The 24,567-nt window shown below is 39.6% G+C and overlaps 2 protein-coding genes across 7 annotated transcripts in view; one reads left to right on the forward strand and one right to left on the reverse strand.

Moving 5' to 3' along the window:
- The window catches only part of LOC148659226 (aggrecan core protein-like), a 33,127-nt gene extending 24,490 nt beyond the window's left edge, over positions 1-8,637 (forward strand). For 3 of the 5 annotated variants that reach the window (XM_088641231.1, XM_088641232.1, XM_088641233.1), the window contains exons 14-19: positions 731-844; positions 1,959-2,117; positions 2,369-2,451; positions 2,960-3,104; positions 3,742-3,924; positions 5,233-8,637. In XM_088641231.1, the coding sequence (XP_088497357.1) occupies positions 731-844; positions 1,959-2,117; positions 2,369-2,451; positions 2,960-3,104; positions 3,742-3,924; positions 5,233-5,318 (770 nt within the window). In that variant the 3' untranslated portion in view covers positions 5,319-8,637. The remainder of the gene's footprint in view (positions 1-730; positions 845-1,958; positions 2,118-2,368; positions 2,452-2,959; positions 3,105-3,741; positions 3,925-5,232) is intronic. The other 2 variants (XM_088641234.1, XM_088641235.1) reach the window with 2 other exon arrangements.
- A 2,431-nt stretch (positions 8,638-11,068) lies between these two features.
- Positions 11,069-24,256, reverse strand: hapln3 (hyaluronan and proteoglycan link protein 3). Of its 2 annotated transcripts, none has more exons than XM_088641239.1 (5): positions 23,884-24,256; positions 16,609-16,813; positions 14,887-15,255; positions 14,250-14,552; positions 11,069-13,580 (listed from the first exon to the last, which is right to left on the reverse strand). In XM_088641239.1, exons 2-5 carry the CDS (start codon positions 16,718-16,720, stop codon positions 13,297-13,299), a joined length of 1,068 nt encoding a protein of 355 aa, XP_088497365.1. In that variant the 5' UTR covers positions 16,721-16,813; positions 23,884-24,256; the 3' UTR covers positions 11,069-13,296. The 2 variants fall into 2 exon arrangements, with proteins under 2 accessions (XP_088497365.1, XP_088497364.1); XM_088641238.1 differs by lacking the exon at positions 23,884-24,256 and adding an exon at positions 20,798-20,943.
- Positions 24,257-24,567: the final 311 nt, after the last annotated feature.

The raw sequence follows: 24,567 nt of genomic DNA on the forward strand, positions 1-24,567 counted from the left end.
ATGGGAGACTTTCTGTCTTTCATTCTTTGTAGCCATTTTGTGCCTGCACAGCCTTTGCTTTAGTCAAGCCTAACTCGCACCTTCCCTTCCAGTCCTCCTGCATGCTTAAATGGCCTGCGCCCATCTCTGTCATACTATTTTTCTCAGCTTCTATTTTGTGTCTGTACACTTTTGTTGCTGCCTAATAAGTTGTTAATCCCTATGCCATCATTTAAAATTGATCATTTACAGTTCCAGTAGGGCCATGATGACAAATTAAATAAGTTTGAGACAATCACAATTTTGGCTTCTGTCAAAGAAGCATCATCCTGTTGCCTATTTCAATACTTCGTCCATGAGGTGACAAATTCAAAGAAAACCTAAAATACACACAATTCCTCTGGTTTTAAATAATAATCTATTGCTAAGCAATACTGTGTTTCTTTAATCAATGTAGGTAAATAAAGCACATTGTAAGTTTCAATAAATACAGATTTTGTTCTCATTTTATGTTTTCTTTTCCCAATTGCTATTGACAATGCACAGAATTTCAGATGCTGGTCTGAAACCATTTAGCGTTACTTAGTATACGGATAGCAACTGTTGCAGCACAACTGTTGAGCTCCAGCAGCACATTTCCAATAGAAGCTCCATCTCCCCTCCAGCCCCCTCTTGGCCTCTCCCACAAGCACCTGCTCTGGGTCGTACCCCCCAGCAGGAATCCTAACAGCGGACCCTTCATTTTTTGCAGACATCGATGAGTGCTACTCAAGCCCCTGCGTCAATGGAGCTACCTGCATCGATGGCATCGACTCTTACAAATGCTTATGCCTTCCCAGCTATGGAGGGGACCATTGTGAGATGGGTACGACGATGGCTTGAGCTAATTTTACTAACTGCCTCTCATACCCCTCCCCTGCCGTTAAGCATTAATTAAACGCTCGTGTCGCTTCTTCGGTCACTGGTCTGGCAGGTGTCTGTGGTTTCCGGTTTCAGCCATGGAAAGTTGTATTTATTTGTATTTTTTTACAGCAAATGTACTTTTATCTCCTGGCGGTCTTTCCAAGGTCTGTTTTTTTTACTGTTGCTTCCATGTCACTAAAGGTTGTCAGTGCATGAAGCAGTGATGTGTTTGAGTGTGGTGACGGAATGAATAGACATCCTTGAGTCATGTAGAAAAATCTACATGATTCCAAATGATCCACTTTGCCCACTAATAATTGGAGAGTATTGGGTTCCATTTAACAGAATCAGGTAAACTCTTTTGTACTTTGTATTTATGTTATAGAAACCACCTTTTTAACAAATTAAAGACTTGATGTAAATAAAGCACTTAATGACATGCACAGTTCATGAGCTCCATATGAACTGCTCAATGGCATAGATATTATCCAGGCAGAGGATAATGTGCTTTTATTTACAGAGTCCTAACTCCCCTTCACCTTGTAGGACAGAAGGATAAATTCAGACTGGCTATGAATTGTCATGACATGGTTCTGCTGTCGCAAGTTTTACAGTTCCTGCAGCAAGGACCTAAAATACACATGATCGCTCTGATACAGAATGGGTATAGTTCCGACTGTCAAAGTCCGCAGGTGTTTAAAACATGTCATATTTGGTTATATTTTTTATGTATGATATACATACATATATAAATACCCAGTGTGATATATTATAGTGTTGATTTGAAGGTATTCTGTGGTGTCTGTACTGGCATACAAACAACTGAATTAAAGCTGATAAAGCTTGTTCATCAGAAATACATGTTCTTCCAGAATGAAATGTGAACATGGTGTGAATCAGGGAAAATTCACATTCATTCATGTAAGAGTTTGTGAGTTGATGTAAGTATGCATAATCATGATGATTCCCAAAGCTCTTTTCCCCAGGATTGTCTCGGCACACCCCTGCTGAAATAACCCACATGCCCCGTGCCCCGCTGGGGATATGGTGTGATTTTGCCCCTGCTGTCGCTGCAGACCTGCAGAGCTGTGAATCGGGCTGGCAGAAGTTCCAGGGAAACTGTTACAGACACATTCCCCAGCGGGAGACGTGGGTGGATGCGGAGCGACACTGCCGAAGCCTCGGCTCTCACCTGGTCAGCATCATCACACCGGAAGAGCAGGAATTCGTCAACTGTGAGTCCCGGGACCTGGTCACAGATCACAACACAGGGATGCATCAGACTGAAATGAGTCCCCATGTGCAGGTTTTGAGAATTGTTTCTAACCCAGTGCCCTTCTTCCATTTGGCCCTTACCAGAATGGCATCCAGTGAATATTATCCTGTCGAGGAATATTATCCTCACCTTTAAGCCTTGTCTACAGTAAAAGTCCCTGAATGTTTTTGGGTTGCGTACTAAGTCTTACACTACTTTCCTCCCTCACAGACAATGCACAGGACTACCAGTGGATTGGCCTGAATGACAGGACACTGGAAAATGACTTCCACTGGTCTGATGGACACCCCCTGGTCAGTTCTTGCCAAGCGCTTTTCTTCTGCACAATGTCCTGCTGACTAATTAATAAGAGATGAACAAACCTATTGAACACTTTACGTTTCCCCAGTTATTACCACTGTAGTGAGCAAACCCCCTGCTATGAGAGGAATAGTCAGCCTCTCATTGCTTTCAACAAAAGATAAAAGACAAGGAAACAACCATTTTTTTAAAGAAAAGAAACTTGCATGTGAACGATCTTTTTTTAGTTCCCTTAAATCAAATGTTCTTTGTCTTTGGGCAGAATGTTCAAACTCATCTAGTTAATACCTGAAAAGCGCAACAGGGTGTGTTAATGTTTTAAGGAGCAGGCTTCATCTGAATTTGTCTGGGTAATGCAAAACAAAATGAACTCAGCCAGTGTGCAAAGTCCCAAAGGTCTGATACTGCAAGAGGTTTAAAGTTGGGTGACGTTCTTGCCAAGCGTGAAAAGGCCTACAATTAAACTTCACTCTAATGCTTGTCTGATTTTACTGAACCTAGCAATATGAGAATTGGAGGCCAAACCAGCCAGATAACTACTTCATCACAGAGGAGGATTGCGTGGTGATGATCTGGCACGAGAAAGGCCAATGGAATGATGTACCCTGCAACTACCACCTGCCCTTCACCTGCAAGAAAGGGACAAGTAAGCAAAGGAGCCTGAGGTGCTGTGTTGAAACAAGACCTTGGTGCACTGATGTGAAATCAAGACACACACACACACACACACACACACACACACACACACACACACACACACACACACACACACACACACACACACACACACACACACACACACACACACACACACACCAATCTGAACTAGCAATGTCTACACATCTTACAGTGGAGTGTGCACCCCCCCCGTGGGTACATGGAGTTAATGGAGTGTTAAAGAACTGTCTTTTCCTCCTTGCTGGAGGGTCGAGGGCCTTTAGCACAACATAAATAAATATCAAGACATCCAAAATTAAGCAGGACACAGTGTATTTTAGAAGAAATATTTTTCCCCTTAGCTTCAGATTTATATCAGTCAAATATATGTAGTATTAGAGGAGACTGGTCAACTTACTAATGAACAAAAAGGCTTGGAAGTCGCCAGTAAATACCATTCTCTGACATGATTTAAAATGTTTTTTTTCTTGTTTTTGTCAAGTTAATCAAGTTAGGAAGTTAAATGCAGGGTGGGGTGACACCTCTTGGTACTTATCTTAGTCATGTCCTCATTACAGGAACGTAGTTCATTTTGGTCACTGCTGTTGTGTTGTCTTTGCTCTCAGTTTCTTGTGGGTCTCCTCCGGAGGTGGAAAATGCAAGGCTTTTTGGGAAGAGGAGGGATCGTTATGAGGTGAACTCCATTATACGGTATCAGTGTAACCCTGGGTTCACACAGCGCCACCTTCCTGTAGTCCGATGCCTGTCAGATGGCCAGTGGGAGCAGCCACACGTGGAGTGCATAGATTGTGAGTCTTCCTTGTTTGGTCAAAGATGAGACATACTGTAGTTTAGAATCGGTTCATAAAAAGCTAGTTTTAAAAACATTAACCTCAATCATGTATGATTTCTGTGGTAGAAAAAAAATCTTTCCAGCTGTGGTAGATGTTTTTCATGTTTTCCTTTTTTGTTTTACCTTATAATGGTAAAAGATCTAGCCAGCAGCCATATCACTCTGCAACTCACAACTGGCAGCCCACTGAAGCTAAGCAGGTGTGAGCCTGGTCAGTACCTGGATGGGAGACCTCCTGAGAAAAACTAAGGTTGCTGCTGGAAGCGGTGTTAGTGGGGCCAGCAGGAGGCGCTCACCCTGCAGTCTGTATGGGTCCTAATGCCCCAGTATGGTGACGGGGACACTATACTGTAAACAGGCGCCGTCCTTCGGATGAGACGTAAAACCGAGGTCCTGACTCTCTGTGGTCATTAAAAATCCCAGGGCGTTTCTCGTAAAGAGTAGGGGTGTAACCCCGGCGTCCTGGCCAGAATTCCCCATTGGCCCTTATCATTCATGGCCTGTCCCCATTGGCTTCATTACTCTGCTCTCCTCCCCACTAATAGCTGATGTGTAGTGAGCGTTCTGGCGCACTATGGCTGCCATTGCATCATCCAGGTGGATTCTGCACATTGGTGGTGGTTGAGGGGAGTCCCCATTACCTGTAAAGCGCTTTGAGTGGAGTGTCCAGAAAAGCGCTATATAAGTGTAAGCAATTATTATTATTATTATGTAGTCTACTTCTAAACTCTTCTAAACCAAGTCCCAACCACTCTATACCCAAACTACCTTCAGCCTGGAAGACTCAAGAGAATTAGCTAAACATCTCCAGCAGAAGGATCATTAAGGCTAGTGAGAGATGAGCCTGGCAGTCTGATACCCATGAAAAATTAAATATAGCTAAATTGGGTTCAGCTTAAAAGTGTTGAAACTACATTAGCAGGTTTGAAACAAAGGGCACAATAAATACAGTAGATTCATGTATGCAAAATTGGTTGCATTAATATTTGGTTGTCTGAATTAACAGTTCGATAGGTAAGATTTCACAAGTGACAAGTGAGCCAAAATCTCACTGGTCTGGATGTACAAATGCTGAGGATGAGGATAAGATGTACTGTACAGCACCATTGCAATCTAAATTGAGCATTACATTTACCTGCATGTGAATGTGTTCATTGTCAATGAACTCTGATGAAAAGTATCATTAAAATAACACTGAAAGTGACCGGTATTATAATTTTATTCTTAATAATAACACAATCCCTGCCTGCATTTCTCTGTCCAGCAGCCCACTCCAATCGCAGACTGCGCAAGAGATCCATCAGAAGTCGATCAAAACAAGACAGCACATCTTGGGGAAAACTCCGCTAAAAAGGGAAGAGGGGATTTATAAAAGAAGAAAGAATAAAAAAGATTATTATTTTAAAGAACATTTATATAAAAAGAGTAATTTTGTTCTGTCTGAAAAAAGAGTTTATAAAGTAAGAGTGCCCATCTTGTATATACAGTACAAACACCAAAGCAAGTTAGACTTAATTCTGTAGTCCACCTGGCTGATGTATTGGTTACTGAGTTTCACTCTGTGCCTTTTTTCAGGGGATAAAAAAGCAAAGAGTTTATTTGGTTGTTGTTGTTCTTGTGCCAAACACACTGTAATATTTTAATAATTCATTTATTGTTAATATTATTTTAATCACTGTTTTTTATTTTAAGTACATCAGACCAACCATAATGCATGTAAGGATTTTATTAACATCTGTTATTTGGAAGAATCACCCTATTTTCAGGCAGTTTTCCAAGGTACTTACAGGTCTCTTCACCATCTCATTGGAGCATGTCCTGGACAGCTGGATGAAACCAGTCATTCCAGATCCTTTCTGGCAAGATAGCTTTTACTCAACATCTGTTGTAAATATTCAATTGAGACCTATGTCTAGATCAGTTGGTATGATTTACAGCACCCAGCTACAAACTACACCAAAGCTGTGCCACTGAGTCCATCATCTAAGCTCAATTCCTTACAGATAATAGAAAAGAGGAGTTAAAATAAATGAGTATAGTACAGTGCTGCTAGTATTTAGAATACCTTCACATGAAATGCATTGAGCTATTTTCAGGCCTTGCAAGTGTTTGTATTATTAACATAGAGTTTACAGTTAAAGTGAGTAGAGGGCCAGTGCAGTTTGTGAAACACAGGGATTTCAATGGTTATGACTTTAATGTTGACTAACTTAACATAGAGAACTCAGTGTAGGAGTCACTGATTAACCATATTATTTAGCCCAGTATAGTAACTGAGTACCGATGGGCTTGTGAATTTAAATAAATTTGAACCCAACCCATCAATTGATGATATCTAGATCAAGAACAACTTGGTTGAACTCTGGTCAGACTACAGAGGGATCTTAGATCCGATACATTCAAACACAGCCATGGAGAGCCAGCTAATTCAAATCAAAGAGCACAGGGGTTTACATCCTACTGACTAATCTTGGTATTTCTGCAGGAAAGGTAGGTCTACAAAATGTGAATATAGTATTATTTATTGATCCTTCATAGCGCCAGGACTTGACTGGCACATGGACTGGCAAAGCATCCTGCAAACCGCTGAGCCTAGCACACTCCTCTAGGGGGGAAGTGACATAGCAAGTCGCTGCCCATCAATATTAGGACGACAAAACACAGAATATTTATGGCAACAGCATGACCGTAGTTTTCGTGTTCTTTATTTTTAGTTTGATGTTTTGATTAAGTGAAATATCATTCTTCCTGATCTCTCCACATACGACCTGTTGGGGTGTCTCTCCCTCAGAGCCTTGCAGTGCACAGTGTTTCTGTGGGACTGGTACGACAGGCAGAAATGGACTTACAGCAACTGTTCTCTTGCATTTATTTTTCTCCATGTATTATATTATATTTAATATATAGAATTTAGAAAAGAGGCCACCATGATTACTGTCTGTAGAAGCTGGCACATTAATCAATAGTCTGCTGCTTGTTAAATGTACCATGCTCTCTTTTTATAGATTCATGAAACAGCAAGACAAGAACTTTAAAGAAATGAAAGAATCATAAGAAATGTGGAGTGGGACCAGGTTCTGGGAGTAATAGATACTCGTTAAGTGCGGAGAATCTATTGGACACATTAGCAACCAGCATGTTGGTATACTCTTTGATCCTTTAAAAACAAATCATTTTTCATCTCAGAGTCAGGAGGAATAGAACTGGAGAGGTGTAGTCTATCAAGGTCTTTTGCAGGAACTTTAAAGAGATTAATGCCCTTAATAAAAAAAAATCTGATAGAAGAAATAAGAAAAACATTCTAGTGAAACTGGTGAAACTGTTGGCAATAAAACTGCATAAATGTGAGGAGTACGTGTGTATTTACAAAATACTGTATAAAACACCAAAAATATTTGTTTAAAAACTCTTGAGGTTAGTGCCTGTAGACGGTGGTAGACAAAGTTATTAATAAAGCTGTGTGAGTGCTTGCTTGTTACTAAGCAAATGTCCCATGATGTTTAAATGGACATCATGTACCTTTAAATCCTGGCCTACTCAAGCAAAACTGCCAAACAGAACTAATCTGAGAAGAGTGTTCTGGTGTGAACCAATGTATTTCATGTGACATTAACTAAAGCTAAAAGTCCAAACAGGGTTTAGGTCCCAATCATTAAGTGTCAGAAAAAATATGAACATTTTGAGAGATCTACAGTATGTTTAGGGTGGTATGCAATTATCAGTTGGGACCAAGCCATCAAGTCAACAGTGAGGTATCAGCTATCAAGAAATTGGTAATGCATGCTAAAAGTGGCAGCTCTCACCATTTGAGTAGAATGTTTTATGTTTTCTGAATCAGTAAAACTCTCACTGGAATCAATGATTTGGTATAAAGCTGTACCCAAACAAAGAAAGATGCTGATCAGTTCCATGCAGGTTACGCAAAAGTAAAAATTGAGCAGTGGGCTTATTGGGAAACATGTAACATGTCAAATGCATTCCTATCTGTCTTTCTCAAAAGTGATCAAGTTAAACTCCACTGTGATCATAAAACATTAGTAGGGAATTTTGTTTTGCAACTCGTTATCATTTGAAATCTGATTACTTTGTTTTTGCAGGTTTGTTTTAGCTGTGATGAGGATGTAGGTTTGTGTACCTAGTGAATGACATGAGAATTGTTCTGCATGGGAACACACAGCTAGAGCAGCTCTTGAATACAATCTGGGGTTATATACTGTATTCTAGATTTTAAAAACCACAAAAGCAGGCTCAGAATCAATGCCGCTTGTAGAGGTGCTTGAGAGCAATAAATGTTCTTGACAAAGGGGTTTTATAAAGCATCCCTGCCTAGTATTTCCCATCTTTCTGTCTTCTTTTTAGTTTTAATTGGCATTGCACAATCATAAATATGCAGCTATACCAGCATTCACATGTTGTTTCATATAATCCTAATTCATTTTCTAACCTACATTTCTATTTTTTAACACATAACTGTCTGAAGCCAGGAAACAGTTGCTGTAATAAAAGTGTAAGTTACGCCATTTATGTGTGTAGCCTGTAGCACAGTGACTGTGTCTACAGCACATGGATGTATCCCCAGAAAGAAAATGTCTGTTTTTAAAACATTTGTATTCTGGTTTGCTCAGACATCATGAAGGATGCTAAATAAAAATTATGTATTTTATTCCTAGTAGGACTTTAGATTCCTGTGTGCAGCATATACCCAGCAGTTTGTGTGATTTTGTGTGTCACTGAATGGTTGTGTAAACTTGTTTGATTGTGCAGTTTGAGTGTGAATTTATGGTTGCATTCTGTTGCAAGCCAGATCCTGTTGATAACAAAAAACATGTTGAAAATATATATAAGCAGACTACATTAAAATACACATGAATATCTAAGTGAACATAAAAAATAAAAAATAATATAATATTAAAAAATAACCTTATTTTCTGGTTCTCTTAATTTTAACAGGATTTTATTAATATATGAAGGTATATTTATACATATATCTTTAAACAATATTTTTCCAGTAAGTGTGTAAATACAATTAACTTTTGGGAAGGAGACTTGAGGCTGTTATTCCGTAGGTCTTGCCAGTGCAAAGGGTTATATAGCCACAAACATACAAAAATCATTCACATCAGACATCAAAAGGCCAAACAAATATGGATCTCTGTGATACAGGTTCAACCTCTCATTCTAAATACAGTTAAGAATAGAAAAAATAAAGGCTTAGAACTGACGTTGCCTATGATGCTAATGTCCTCTTTCCCTGGTAAAATGTAAGTTCTACACACTTTACATCTTTATTTAGCACTTGCAGACAGCTCGGCAGCATCAGTCACAGACGTTTAACAGCAAAGACATGCACACTTTAGCAAATTCACATCAAGAATGAAAGGAAAGAATGGCATGACTGTTGGTATTTTCATTCATTTTTTCTGCTTGGTATTGAAAAATCCATCTCATCTTTTGAGTGATTTCTTAGAAATTGGAGAAACGTACTTCAGGCACCCATGTGCATGCGTATGTGCTGTTTGCCACATTGACAAAATATGTACAAGTAGCAAGGGAGCAAAACAGAAGTACCTTTGTGTTGATGCTGAGTTCAGAAAGTGTTTTAGTGAAGCAGGCTAGTGTAAATAACAGGATATTTCTTCAAGGAATAATAACATTGCAGGACATTTTATTTGCTCTTCATGAAGGGGGGAGGACAAAACTCACTTCCCTGCACTCAATGGAGCTCTTTTTGGGAGAGGTGGGTGTGATGTCCTGACACACTGTTTCTCTGTGTGCTCAACTTGAGCCGTTTCACCTCTCTAGCCCAGAGCTCCTCGTTGCTGTGCTCTCTCTGATTCCTGGTTCATCGCCCTCTGCTGGCGAAAACACAAACTGCACCAATACCACTTAAACCAGTCACTGTGATCCCTGGCGGACACAGTGGTCATCAGCTGCTTGACCTAGCTTGACAATGTGTGGGTTAATCAATATTAATTCCTATTCCTCAGAAATGTACCCAGTGACTTTCCTAGTAGCTTATAAAGAATAAACTTCTTACATATTTTAAAAAAGCAATAAATCAAAAGGACACAAATTTGCTTTATACTGTATGTTCAGATTTTTAAATGTTTTTTTTTCCATCTGTACCATAGTGACATGAAACCCACAAGGGAATGTGAAAACGTACTTTTTTTCTGGCGCACATTATTTTCTGTATGCATTCTGTTCTAAATAATTGAAAGGCACCTATTCAATCTGGTTTTGTTCATTTTTGAAAATGTGTGCATTCGTCTACATCTGATGCGATTGCTGTTTGAACAATTGATTCTGCTTCTGATAAAATTCAGCTGAAATTTTAATTGAAAATATAAATATGTCAAAACTATTTATGGGTATGCATATATTTCTCCATTTCTTGCTCTTGAATTTTTCTGTCAAAATTTTAACCTTTCAATATGCTTTTGAATAGATGTGTCAATGGATTAATGGAAATCCAAAGATAAAAATTGGTTATAGGTAGGATTTAAAATTAATGCCTGAAGGACAAACAACTGAGTTTCTTTAGAAAAATAATAATGTGCCAAAGAGCCTGAACGTTGACTTTTTCTGTAGTACTTTGTTTAGCAGTGGCAGTAACTGTAATAGTATTGTTATCAGGAACAGTAATTAAGGCTATACAGTAATAAGTTAATTTAGCATATACCTTTGTCCAGTGTAAACAGACACAAAAAAACAGATACAAAACATGTAATATATTACAATTTCAAAGGCAGTTTCGAGAGTATGTACTATTCTCTATCCCCAAATAATCTACAGAATACTGTATATGCGTGACTTGTACCAAAGTAGTGTGCATAGGGGCCTTTAAAGATATAAAGATGTAATGCCATGGCAGTATGTGTATTTTTTGTATAGAACTGGTATTAGTTGATTCAAAATCTTGTTTTGCATTAAACTGAATTGTGGGGAAATTAAAGTGGTGTATGCCCTGGGAAAAACACACTACCACAAGCATTGCAGAAGTACACGAGAAGTACATTTCTGTAGTTTCCACAGGTTAAAGATAATATCACAACCGCACACATTCAAGATCAACAAAAGAAGGGAAAACATTTTCTCAATTTCAGTTTTATAAAAATGTAAAAATAGTTTATTTCTTCAAAAGGAATACAGAAATTAGGCTATACATTACAGGGCCTGAAGTGAGTGACGACAGGGGTGGGAAATTAAATAATGCAACATGAGAACTTTGTACCTCATCAGTAAAATATTAGGACTTTATTTTTGTACATATTTACACTGATGAGGACGGTAGAGCTGATACCCCAAGACTAGAGGGCACCTACATAGTTCAAACAGTGAAGCCCAAACAAATGAGTGAAAGCAACTGTGCCCCAGTGAGAACAGGGATTGAGACTTCACCTTGTCAATTCTTCACTTAAACGGTACTGAAGCTTTAACACATTTTCTTCCACAGCAGAAACTAACAGCACAGCTGAGCCTATCCCACCCCTGAAAAAGACATGCTACATTTTACATTGCATACAGTACATTTGTCAGCACAATGTGGACTTTGCATCAGCACGGCGTGGGATTGTGAAGGTAGCAACAGCTTAGAACAGGTGATAAAATGGCAGTTAGAGAAATTTCAGGATTAATCTTAAACCCAGAAAAATGTGGAGAAGATTAACACAAGCAAGTTAATAAGGATTTCTCAATTAGGAGCAATATCTATAATCAATTAAAAATGAAAAATGATTCTCTGAATGGTAGTATGTAGTAAATAGCAGTAGTATGACAGGAAACAAATTAAAATCAGTAAGACAACCAATTATGGGAGTCTTCCAAAAATGAATGTCAAGGCTGTATTAGGTCATTTGTGTATGTTCTCTAATGCACAGAGAGATATTGCATTTCTACAGATGAAACATATGGCTAAGTACATAAATTACTTATGACAACTAAAAATAAAAGTTTTCTTTACACAAATCTGACCGAGAAAGCTGAACACACTTTCTTAAGATGTTTGCAATCACATTGAACACCAGTTTGTAGCTCTAATTCATCTACTGTGCACTGCATGAACCTGTATCCGCAGTGCTGACCCTATGGCTCTCCTATTCTGACATTTCCCAAAGCTGCCTATCAAAAAAGTATTTGGTATAGTTTAGCTCATTCAAAATCTTTAAGGCACTGATATCACTTCAGGGGCTTTTGTACAGCCATTGTACAATAAGCACTCCAAGACAGTTTAAAACAAAAAAAACTAAACTAAATATTTCGATTTAAAATTCTGTTTTTTATATTGAATATAAAATCATCTCTAGATCAGCTTTCAAACTAAATAGTATTTACTATTTATTTAGTTTACCTGTTCTTGTCCTTTTTTGTTCAAATTGTCTATCTTCTGGGCTCAGATTCTCTAATGAGGGCTCACAACAAACCAAAACAAAAAGCCTGTAAAACATTGTCAGCTTATAATATCACAGGCAGCTGGGAAGAATTTTGTGACTTTTCAGAAGACTGGTCTGGAACAGCGCACTGCCTAGTAAAATGGTTGACATGACTCAAGAGTGTCTTTATTGAGATGCAATTATAATAATTTTAAAACATTTTTAACTTGTCATTTTAAAAAAAACAACTTTTGCACACAAAGTGTGAAGTGGGCAGACGGATTATAAGAATAGCTGTTGCTAAAAGTCCACAGTGTTGCAGAGTCCTTGAGTTTAAGTTCCAGTTCATCCACTGTGTAATAACTAGACTTTATAAAAATATTCTAGCATAAAGAACGACACAATTAACAAGTATAATAAAAATGAAAGTCATAATGGCAGTAATAATAAAGTCCATTGCCAAAGTATTTTTAAAAGTTCCTCTTTACTAAAAACAAACATACCCTTGATACTAGCCACATCTTGTGTTTTGCCACTCATCTGATAATTGACAAACACAGAGGGAAAGTCAATACAGCCTGGCTGCTCTGCAGCTCCTCTTAGCACAGCTAAGGGCGCAACATCTCTCAGGCGCCGTGCGCTCTGCGGGAGCAGAAACGCAAGAAAAAATGTCAGGCCGCCCAAATCGAATGAGCAGCGTGAGACTGTCGAGGGCACAAAGAGGAAAGCAGGGCAAAAAATGAGACGGGATGGGGGAAGGCAAGAGCGGCAAGATAAAGGAAAACACAGGGAATAGCTGCAAGAGGAGAAAGAGAGAGATATTGCACAGGGCTGAAAACAAGACAGGGGTATGTTGACAAGAGTTGAAGGGAACCTGAGGGGAGAAACAGAGGCAGACAGAGAGAGGGAACAGGGGTTGCATAATGGGTGGACCTCAACAAGCTGGGTGATGAGATTTATTGTGTGCTGTAGCAGTAGACGCCGTGTTTCTGGTGCCGTGCAGGGAAGCCAAAGCTCCTGACTCCAGGGTCCTGAGGGCCGCAGTTGGGGCGGGGGACGTTTATGGGGTAGCGCAGGCTCCCGTCAGCCAGCCAGCCCGCATCACAGCGGTCGAGCCCCATGAACTTCCAGGCGGCGTAGAGCTGCCCCACCTTGGCGATCTGGCCCCCATCCTCTTCGCAGGCCTCCAGCGCCTCCGAGAAGTTGAGCTTGCGAGGATGCTGCAGGAAGTAGACCTTGCCTGGGGCAGAGACAGTGGGCACAGCAGGCACGTCACGCACTCGCTGGGCTACAGAGCTCACAACTAGGGCGCAGTTCAATTCATCTATTTTCTACAGTGTCCCACTTTGTGTCCCAAATGTTAAAACATTTCTATACCTAAGTATAAGTTTCTTCTCTTAAAAAAGATGATTTTCCAATCGAAATAAGGTAGAAAACAAGCTGTTTGCAAATACTGCTACTGTCAGTCTATACAGTATGTCAAAACTGAGAAGGAAAGCTGCTGAAAGATACTTGACACTCAACAAATACAGTACAACTTTAGCTAAATACATGTGAAGCTTTACAGAGTCCTGCCCTTTTAATATGTGATGGACTGGCATGGAGATAATATGGTGCCTGAAACACTAAAAGCAAAGCATAGTAGGAAGAAACATAATGCTGCCTGGAGTGACTTTAAATTCTGTATTTTCCAGGGTTTGACACAGACTCTCTTGAAAGACATTGTTATTTCTTACAATAGAAGTCAGGACATGTGGTGGGAAAACTGGATAATTCTATTGTGTTTAGTGGTGCTGATTTTAACATTACAGTGGTCTGTAATTAGTAGGCTCCTGGCCCCAGCAGTTGGTCGGGAGCATTGCAGAACATTACAGACACAGCAGAGTAAGAGCAGCCGACAGCCCCTTACCGTGCAGTGAGGATGAGAAGCAGAAGGCATCGTAGCGGTGCAGGTGCCGGTGCCGGGCCCCATAGCTGCGGACCCCTGGGGCCATATCCAAGCCCCCACAGGGCTCCCGGGACAAGGTGATGGGGTACTGCACTGTCCCATCAGCCAGCCAGCCTGCATTGCACCAGTCCAGCCCTTCCTCCCAGGCCGAGAATAGCTGCTCGAATGTGGCCAAGGAGGCGTCCTGCCCCTCGCAGGCACGCTCTGCTGCCACGAAATTCAGCTGGTAGCGTCCCATTACAGGTTGGTATGGAAACACCACACCTAAGGGGAGCATAAAAGGAAAAGTTCAAAAGTGCCTTCAAAGCAAGAATCTCCAGGCCTGGTCCTGGAGGTTTTCTAGAGTTCTCTATACCAGAACCCACAGGGCTGAGTGAAGTTATACACTAGCCCTTCAGGACCAGGACTGGAAACTCCTGCTAAAACACTGAAGTTGTAGTTTTCAGTTTTTTTATTCCTATAATTTTCTTGTTAGGGGGCAAAGCCCATCTAATTAGGCAAACAGGGATTATGTACATACTGTACTGCACGTTAACACTTTCCATTCCCCCATGAGATAATGACGAGGATTACAGTGGACAGGGCCAGACACGTTTACCTCGCAGCTCCAGCTCCACAGTGGCACTCTCGTCCTCCAGCCCATCAATGACCTCACAACGGAAGCGACCAGTGTCGTTGAAGTGGAGACCTGTGATGACCAGGGACACCTCCCCTGGGCTGCCCTGCTGCAGGTGCACGCGGCCCTTGAACTCTCCGAAGCTACGGTGGCGCAGTCCGATGGCCACCAGCACGTCGATCTCGCGTCCCCCGTTGGAAGGCTGGTGGGACCACTTCACGCGTGTCCTGCGGGTGGTCTCCAGTTGTGGCTCATAGAAATAGCGGCAGGGCAGTGTCACGTTACTCCCACGCACTGCAAAGACTGGCGTATCGGGAGTCTCCACACGAAGGCGCACCCCATTGAAATAAACTAGGGAAAAAGGCACAAAGACCATGTACAGTGACAGGCAGACAAGTACAGTGCAAATGAACTTCAATGTTCAGATCAGCTTTGCTAAGGTAGTGTTGGCAACCATGTTCAATAGTATTTACTATAGCTCTTCGCCACAATGAACAAGTAACCCAATCAATCTTAACATAGCACAATTAAGATGCTTCTAATGCTCATCTACCCAAATACATTCCCTTATTTTAGGGTAGTCAAGTACACCTTCAGGCTGTAGATCACCTGGGTGTGAGGTATGATTGTTCTCCATCGTGACATTCTTAATATTCAAATGCATCCCAAGATGCTCAGTGGATAAATTCTCCAATTGCTCTGAATGCATTTTGAGTTCTATACTGCAGACAGCACCACTTCAAGCCTGGGTCATGTCACTAGACAACACCAGCTTGGATTCCTGGGCCCCACTGATGTACAGTGGGTATTAGTTAGCCATGGCACTCTTGCTTTTCAGTGAAACAGCAACTCCTGTATTTGCTGGGAGCAGGCAAGCTTGCAGTGATGCCAGGATGTCTGACTCCTTCAACCTGCACTGTCTACTGTACAGCGCTGGTGCCTGCAAAACGTCTGACGGAAACAGATCTGCCAATCTAGTCACATCTTTCTCAAATGTTCAGTGATTACAAACTGGGAGGATAAACAACCTGAACAATAAGTGATTTATAAATTAGATATTAATTATTTGTGATTAATTATTTTGTTATAAATTAATAATTTATTGTCCTAAAAAAAGACACATTGTCCTAATGCAATATCCACTTCATTCAAAATGGAAAGTAGACAGACAAGGATCAGAACTGTTGTTGTCAGTTATCATTTGTTGCTAAATGTTGGAACTGAAACCATTTGCTGCATCTGTAATGCCTCTCAGTTTACATTCTAAATTTATATAAAGTAAATGCCTTGTAAGAATATAGAACAAGCTACCCAGCTTGGCTCTTGAGGCCAGTGCCCTGAATTCTTTCAAGAAAAGGCTCGATGAGATCCTTGGATTAATTAACTACTAACTACCAAACAGATTAGATGAGCTGAATGGCCTCCTCTAGTTTGTAACCTCTCTTATCTTCTGACGTGTTATCTATATAAATATATTAGATTCCTGTCAGTTACAATTGTCTGTAAAAATTTATGGCAACAAAGGTTGCATAACTTCTAAGAGGGCACAGCTGTAAGATGTCCAGTACTCACTGGTTTGCTAGTCCAGCACACAGATCCTATATTGTCTCATGACACAGGCAGGAGTGTTGGGAATTGCTGTGCATGTAAACCAACATTTTATACAGTGTCCTGCTCAGTGAGCAGAAGTAAAATGCTCCTTACTTTCTCCATTCCCATTGCCATTCATGACGTCATGGTAGGAGAAGCCATTGGAGTAGGGGGCAGCCCAACAGGTGCAGAGCAGCTGTAGAAACATTGGCAACAGGGGCAGCATGTTGATAATGGCCACGTCCGTCTGCGTCCCTCTGTATGTCTGTCTATAGAGCAACGAGGGCCTGGAGAGCAGTCCTGGGACAAATGTATGTACCTATAGGAGATAATATTATCTTAATGACAATAAACACACAAAAATATTTCCTTATTATGGTGAAGAAGTAGTTATTATTACAGTATGTATTATGCATAATTATTATCTAGAATGTTTTGTTTTTCTTGAACCAGTTTGGTACTAACAAGTTATATAAATGGATATTAAGAAAACATTAAGATTAATGTAATTGTTAACATTAATATTCAGAAGGCATAAAAAAATGGAAAGTTTGTTCATTTTAATGGGCCTTTCTCATTATCCTGCTTGACTCCACCAACTCGAGGAACTGGCATTTGCTCTCTGAACACTGCTCACCTCCCACAAGAGGGCAGTAACACACCACTCAGGCAATGAATGTGGCCAGTCTGCAGCACGCAGAAGGGGCCCTGACCCAATGAATTTTGCTGATGAAAATATTCCATTCCTTACATACAAGGGGATGCTTTTCAGCATCCAGAAAATGAATGCTTTCAGACAATTCCTCTGTGCCGTTCATCGTTCCTCTCTGGTGAGGGCAGGACTTTCCAAACATCCATTTGGCTGTACTGTACTAAATAAAGTACAGAATTAAGAATTACTACTGTTCACAACTAAATATTGTACAAGACTTTTTTTAGGTCTGGAAAGACAGGAAGGGGGAGGATCACTTTGAAAATGTAACATGCATTGATCTTCCACACAGAATCAAAGAATTAAAGGTTCGCTTGTACTGTATTTCCATTAATTATCATTTAGAACTTGCCATTTTAAGACCACTATGTAGGATATGTATGGGGAAGTTTTATACAGAGTGTCTCTACCCTTCTCATATTATTTTCCTCAATCCACTGTATGTCTCTTTTAATATTTTTAATATATTCCTCCATTACGTTGAAGGTCTTTGATAAACTCATTTACAGTCTTCTTAACTAATCTTTCGATCCTCAGGATATTGATAGGAGAAGTGCTTCACTTACTGTACATTCCTGCTGTTTGCATAGCTCGTTTTGCTGCAGTTGAACAACCTTGGTTAGACAGGACTACATTTTATTGACATGACATTGTGACCTGGGGGGTTAAGCTCACTGTATAATCAGCTTGATGGTCAGTAATTAAGCCCAACACACTGGTGTTCCCACAGGACAGGGTAGGGGGTGGTCTTTATGGTTTGCAGTGCTTTATGGCCTGGGTGCCCTTTCTTACCTAAATAACAGACTCCAATGCAACTGAATGAACTGAAGTGAACCATAGTTCAACTGAGATCAACATGATGCCTGTGTTTAAACAGCAAGTTTGGCACAAAACAGTATAAGTAATGTCAGATTGTGGATAGTGGATAATTGTTGTGTAACCTTTTTTGGCTTGGAAGCTTTTAGAGCAATATTGATCCTTAGCTTCCCAGAGACCTACTGAAATGGTACCTGCCCCTCAAAAGCAAAATCACAACTCCCCTTAAGTTGCACTTACCCCATTCTTAACCAAGGCTCTGGTCCTGGGAGTAGTGTAATAGTATTCCAATATTATCCACATTTTCTGCATTAGAGTTACCCAAGGACCAGGCCAATGGTATTATTATCATATCTTTTGCTCATCCAAGTAGATAATAGAGTGTAATTTTCAGTCACTATAATACAGATTTATTTGAGAAGTATACAGCTACAGTAATCCCAACTTTCCCAACTTGTAAGTCCTTTTAAGAAAGGTCTTAAAAAATTAAGGTTTAAGATTAACACAACTGAGCACTCCGATGAAAAGAAGATAGAAAGGGTACCCTTTACATTCCAGTTTGGATTTTTTAAAAATCTATTACACTCAAAGTTATGTATACACTCAGCTTTAAAGGTGATTAAAGAATAAACTAATTTGTTGTTTTTTTAAATTAAAATATATCACTCTTGCAACACCACGTGGCTTCTATGCAGCATAAAATAAAACCACCTCTAGATTATCTTTAATAGATAAGTCTGCTACCGTACTTATTTTTTTAAGATTTGTTTTTATATACAGTACATGATCACTGCTCCCTAATAAACTGTGTTGTAGAACAGCTAGACAACTACATAAAAAGAATCAGATGGCATTTAGCCTGCTCACTTAATGTGGGCTAGTGGTGCCTGCATGAACACAACATAATAATTAAGTGTCTTGTGTTAATGACTTTCAATTAGATTCTCTTAAGTATTAGTCTGGTGCTTATTTAAAAGGCATCTGGCTCTGTGCTTTACATTAATGAACTGGAAGCTGGCATCCACACTTTCTCATGTCATTGGTTTAGAGCTGTTACAATTTCTTAAACTTGAGAAACTCTGGGATACTCTTAGTAGATCAGTTAATAAATTCAATAGGATGTGGCAGCCTTTGCTTCACAATATGATGTTAACATGTAACTTTCCTGACAATATGACACTAAAGGCTACGTGAGAGCTGTCTTTCATGTGGCTGGGACTCTTCTCTTTATGTGTAAGGTTTGTGTCTATTATTCGTCTGTTCTAATGTTCTTATCAGGATTAAAGGTTTGTTTTTGCTTTCGCTTCGGGAGTTGGGGAGAGGATGAGGAGGTTTTCAGGGTGGTAGTGGGAACGAGTGGGGTGATCAGGGAGAAATGTGGGTGGAAGGGGGAGGGGGGCTGGGAATTAATTTGAGGAATGTGACTTGTCTGTTTCGAAGGCTGTTAATGTATTAGTTCATGTTCAATTTTGCTTCTTGAAGGCAATAGAAAATGAACGATTTTTCAAACATTTGGAGCTAGTTGTAAAATTTGAACCACCCACTGTACAGTAATTATGATTAAAAGTATAGAACTAAAGATTAATTAATATGTTCATCTTGAACATGAAACATCTTGACTGAAACATACAGTTTTGCTAAATCTTTGCAGGGTATCTATATCCTGTTAAATGAAATACGGCAATTTATTTACTGACTGTGACATTCCTGTTCAACAAAGCTTATTAAAGCTGTCTTTAGGTAATGATACTGTTTGCAAAAGCAACAGGAGGAATAGGCTTCACGGTTCCTTTGCAGGAACAATTGAATGAAGTTCTTCAATATATACAGTAGGATCACTGTCATTTGCTAGGAAGGCGGCTTAAATCCCATGCTATTGATAAATGAAAAGGGTGCTCTTATATACAGCATAAGAGTTTTTTTCCCATGTTGTGGAAAAGATCTTTGAAGATTATTACCAGGGACAAAATACACACACTCAATGCGCGATGAAGCCAAAGGAAGACAAGTTATTGATTCATAAAAATCCACCAGACAACAATACGATGAAGGCACAATAAAAAGTAATTAAGAAATTGTAACTGACCACCCGGAATTGCATAAAGTCACCATTCTAGCTCCTCGGTAATGATACCAGAAAAAATGTTGCAAGGTTGCACGACAAAAAGATTTACAGGATCGCCAAAGGAGTCTTTTGCATTTTCGCCTCAAAATTGAAAACTTTTACCGGTTTGTTAAAATGTTGCTAGAGTGTACATTCAAACGATAGGTGGTGCAATTACTTGCTTCATACGAAGAAAGAAATTTGTATTTTATCATTGTAATAATTGAAATGAGTCTTAGCGTTTTTTTGGAACATTGAATTGAAAAATAATAGACCCATCAATCAAACCCACCCGTATTTACAGCACATTTTGGCTTGTTCATGTTATATTTGTAGAGAACCTAATGAGGTGGCTCATTAAAAAAAGTTTTAGTCTGGAATATTACTACAAGTCCAGTGTATAAAATTATACTGTTTTCGAAACACGACTTTTAAAAACATTATCTTCAAGCTTAACACAACGTTTATCCGTGTCTTAAATTACACTTAAAATGTGCAGTTTTAATATTTTCTGTATGCTGCTTTAGATATCTTTAAATATCAACATACATAAAACATTATATTAATCTTGAAGCTAAACTATTCTGGAATAAATGCATGTGTCATTTTTTAAAATAATAACACAAATAAAAATGCACATTTTAAAGATAAGTTATCAGGTTTCAACTCACGGCTGCAGACGGTACTTCTTTGTCGCTTGTATTAGTCTCTGTCCTCCCGTTTCACACTGCCTGTAAGCAAGCACTTTCGTAGTAAAACAGAAAAAAGTTACTGTACTCCTTCTTTTAATTGATCTTCTGGACTAAAATAGGAGACTTGACGTCACCACTGAGCTAAGAAGAGAGGCAGACCCCAACTTGCGATCTGCCCGCCCGCTATTAAAGTAACATGGCTTTTTAAAGAAGGGAGATTGGCCAATTTATACCGATGGCACTACGGTACTTATGTGTGGCATGTAATGAAAACATTTTTAAAGTATTTCAAAGAGGCACTGTTCTATTTTAAACATGCAAAGCAAGAGAAGGAATTTCTTGGAACTGCTTAGCTCATTTTTATGTATGAAATAAATTATAGGCTAAATGTATAAGGAGAAGTAAAAAGAAAAGCGTTTGCGTAATTTACTTTATGCTTTGACTTTTGAGTGTGAACGTTGCCTGCAGTTTTAAACATGTTGTTATACTCAACCAAGTTGTCATGTGCAAAAACAATAGCCAGTAGTCCCCTTCCCAGTAGAATACAATCGTCACCATTTTAAAAGCACTCCAGCTGTGCTTCTTAGGAGATTGGACACACGGCAACTAATTCCAGCTTTAAAAAAGAAAACCTGTTTCTTATGCTGAATTAACCAATGATTTGTATCAGTGGGATATTCAATGGGCAGGCCCTGTGTGCTTCAGAAGAATGTGCTAAAAAGGAAGAATTAGGAACTTGTCAAAATAAAAGAGCAGAAAGGGTCACCTAGTGGCTGGTTGTATCTTCATTGCAAAACTGATTCAATTCAATTTCAATTCAGTTTTATTTGTACAGCACTTTTTACAATGGACATGGTCACAAAGCAGCTTTACAGATTTCGGGGTCTGAACCCCCCAGTGAGCAAGCCTACGGCGACAGTGGCAATGAAAAACTCCCTCAGATTGAAGTAGGGAGAAACCTTGAGAGGAACCAAGGCTCAAAAGCCTATCCTCCTCTGGCCTGCACTGGGTTAATTAAAATGTACAGCTATGAAAGTCACCTATTTTGTATTACATGGTGGGAAAAGCAGACTAGTATTTTTAGCTCAGTCATGTACTGTATGGCAATATCCAACTTTAGCTCCAGGATTCACATCTTTCCTTCTCGCTTAGCTTAAAAATACTTGTATTTTCATTCCATTGAAAGACACTGTGTAGTGGTATTGCCAAAAAAAACAACAAAAAAAGACAATTCCATTGCTCTCTGGGGACTTGGAAAGCTGTTAATTTTTCACCATAAATAAAACTTGAAAAAATGTTGCTAGCTCTGCAGATGAGCTGTTATGCTATCTAAATCATATGTTCCCCACAGGACTAAGTAACACTACCCTACTGAAGTGCTTTCGGAGTCACCACCCTTGGCCAGACCATGCACAGGACAGCAAGTTAGCTTTCGCTCTGACCCCCATTCCTTTGGTAATTCAGAAGCCATTTCCTCCCTGCAGGTGTTTCGTTACCATTATTATTATTCTTTTATTGAATTAATAATGATAATAAATGAGTTCATTTGTCACCTAGAGAAGGAGGAAAAAGCTGATATGTGGCCTTTCGAGAAAGCAGGATATTGCCTCTGATCTCTCGACCCATCCTCTGTTCCGGGATGGTTGTAGAGTTTGTCACTGAGGAGACAAAGGCCCGTGGATACCTCCAGCGATGGATGTTGTTTCTGGATGCTGTGTGTCAGCTCCTTATGGAGACACACATGGCTGTTGCAGATGTGTTTGAAGTACACTGTCAGAAAGCAAAGATAAAAGCGTTTGCCCAGGGCTAGACATACCAGGGCTATGTGAATAGCGGAGAAGTGGAGGAGGGTATAATTTGTACAATAAAGTACAGGCAGAAGAGTGTTTTGCCTTGAATTTGTGTTTAGGTGGTAGACAGCAGTGATGATGTGAATGGTAGAATGAAGTTTTGACACACAAATGAACAAATGTACTGTATGATTAGCTTTCATAATTGTAAGGTACTCAACTGCTGGCATTTGTTCTTCTATGAAGCAAGAGCATGGTGGAGTTTCAGGAGTCTGAAAGAGGGCACTAAGCCACAGTGATATGATTTTATTGCATGAGAAACAATTTTAGCTCTCTGTTTTAGGAGTCTGTTTCGTAGCAGTGTTGGGAAGGCGGTAAGGTTTGGAGATCTGAAAGTGGAATAGACTAAGACCAGAGTGCTTTTGTTTTGTGTGTGTATCGTACATTACCAAGAAAGTTAGGCACCATCTTTTGCACCTTTTTAGTAACTGACCTAATCATCTATACTGTCAGAAAATCAGGTATGATCCACTGATCCTGTTGTGTAGTGGTAGTGCCATCCCTGAGGCACTGTTGAAGTACTAGTAAATTGGACCAACAGTTCACCACATTTTAAGGATATCTTCATGTGGTCAGTGATGTTCTGAATTGATACTGTACATTTTTATATTCAGTGTGTATTTGATTAATGTGATATACCTCACAAATATAAACATAAAGCCTATTAGGATCAACAGGCTGAGAGAAAAACCTTTCTGTCAAAGATGATGGTATTGATAAGATGATAAGTTATTGAGAACTGTTGTCCTCTGACAACATTGTCCTTTGCAGTATCATTATTCGTATCACTACAGACATTGTTTAGGGGAACAGGGGAGACCTTACAGCAATTTAACGTCTAAGATTAGATAACATTATGGCAGGATATCCTTTTTTCTTCCACAAACCCTAATCTTGGAAACCATTTCCTCTTTCAGAGGCATTTATATTTTAGCCCCTCTTCTATTATTGTTTGAGCATAAAGACTACACATTTAGTGTGATTTAAAAATGAGGAGTCAGAAGGAATGATGCAACGATTGTTAATCGGTTATGTAAATTTGCTATTTGTACAGTTCAGAATGTTTATCAGACAGTGACACCTATGTTTTTTAACTTTTAGTGTGGAAAGAAGGAGTCAGAGAGCTCATAGGTTTGGCAGTAATTCTGAATGTGTTTGGAAATATTTCCGATTTCCGTTCTTTGGTAAAAAAAGGAATGCTTAAGTGGCACATACCTGTTCAGAAATAGCCTTGTTTTTCAGGAGAGAATCCTTCCTTCCTGAGCCTCCCTGTGCCTGCCTGTGTTTTCCTCCTATTCTTCAAGCCTTCACTCCTCTCTCTCCGTGCTTTCCTGCTCGTTCCCATCTGTGCCAGACACACTGACAGACAAGACATCAGTGTTGCCCGGTGCTGACTGACAGCCTGCTGCTCGCTGACCTGTGCTGTGCACTGCCCCCTTCAGCACAGAACGGCCCCTGAACAAGAGCTTCCTCCAGGCTGTTTGTTCTGCTAATCAAGGAATCAAGAGTATGCGGATTTCGGTCTATCAGCATCCTGCCTTGCTACCCAGATTATCAGTCATCGAGTGATTTCATCATATTGGCCAATGTGCTCAATATCTTTCAAAGCATTTAAAGAACAGACCAGTAATTTAGAGATTAAGGTCATGAAATACAGTAGGTGCACAAGCCAAGATAGTATTGTGTAGAATTCTGTATATACTGTATAGGCAGTATAGTGGTGTGGCAGTTAGCACAGTACGTGGGTCCTCAGGTTTTTTCTTTTGGGGGGCAGTATATTCTCCCTATGTCAATGTGGGTGGTCCATTTTCATCCAACCTCATAAATATATGGTGGCTGGTTTAACGAGCAAATTTAAGTTGTTTTTTATTAAAGAATTAATAAAATAATTCACTAAAA

This window comes from Lepisosteus platostomus, chromosome 7 (genome assembly GCF_059453375.1).
Source record: "Lepisosteus platostomus isolate fLepPlt1 chromosome 7, fLepPlt1.hap1, whole genome shotgun sequence".
NCBI lineage: Eukaryota > Metazoa > Chordata > Actinopteri > Semionotiformes > Lepisosteidae > Lepisosteus > Lepisosteus platostomus.

Excerpts from the sequence above, each read along its gene's own strand:
- hapln3 (XM_088641239.1), bottom strand. The coding sequence starts at position 16,720 with ATGCTGCCCCTGTTGCCAATGTTTCTACAGCTGCTCTGCACCTGTTGG. Across the intron at positions 15,256-16,608 it reads TGGCAATGGGAATGGAGAAA|TTTATTTCAATGGGGTGCGC; the intron begins GTAAGGAGCATT and ends CTTTTTCCCTAG. Across the intron at positions 13,581-14,249 it reads CTTCTCATCCTCACTGCACG|GCAAGGTCTACTTCCTGCAG; the intron begins GTAAGGGGCTGT and ends TCTCTGCCCCAG.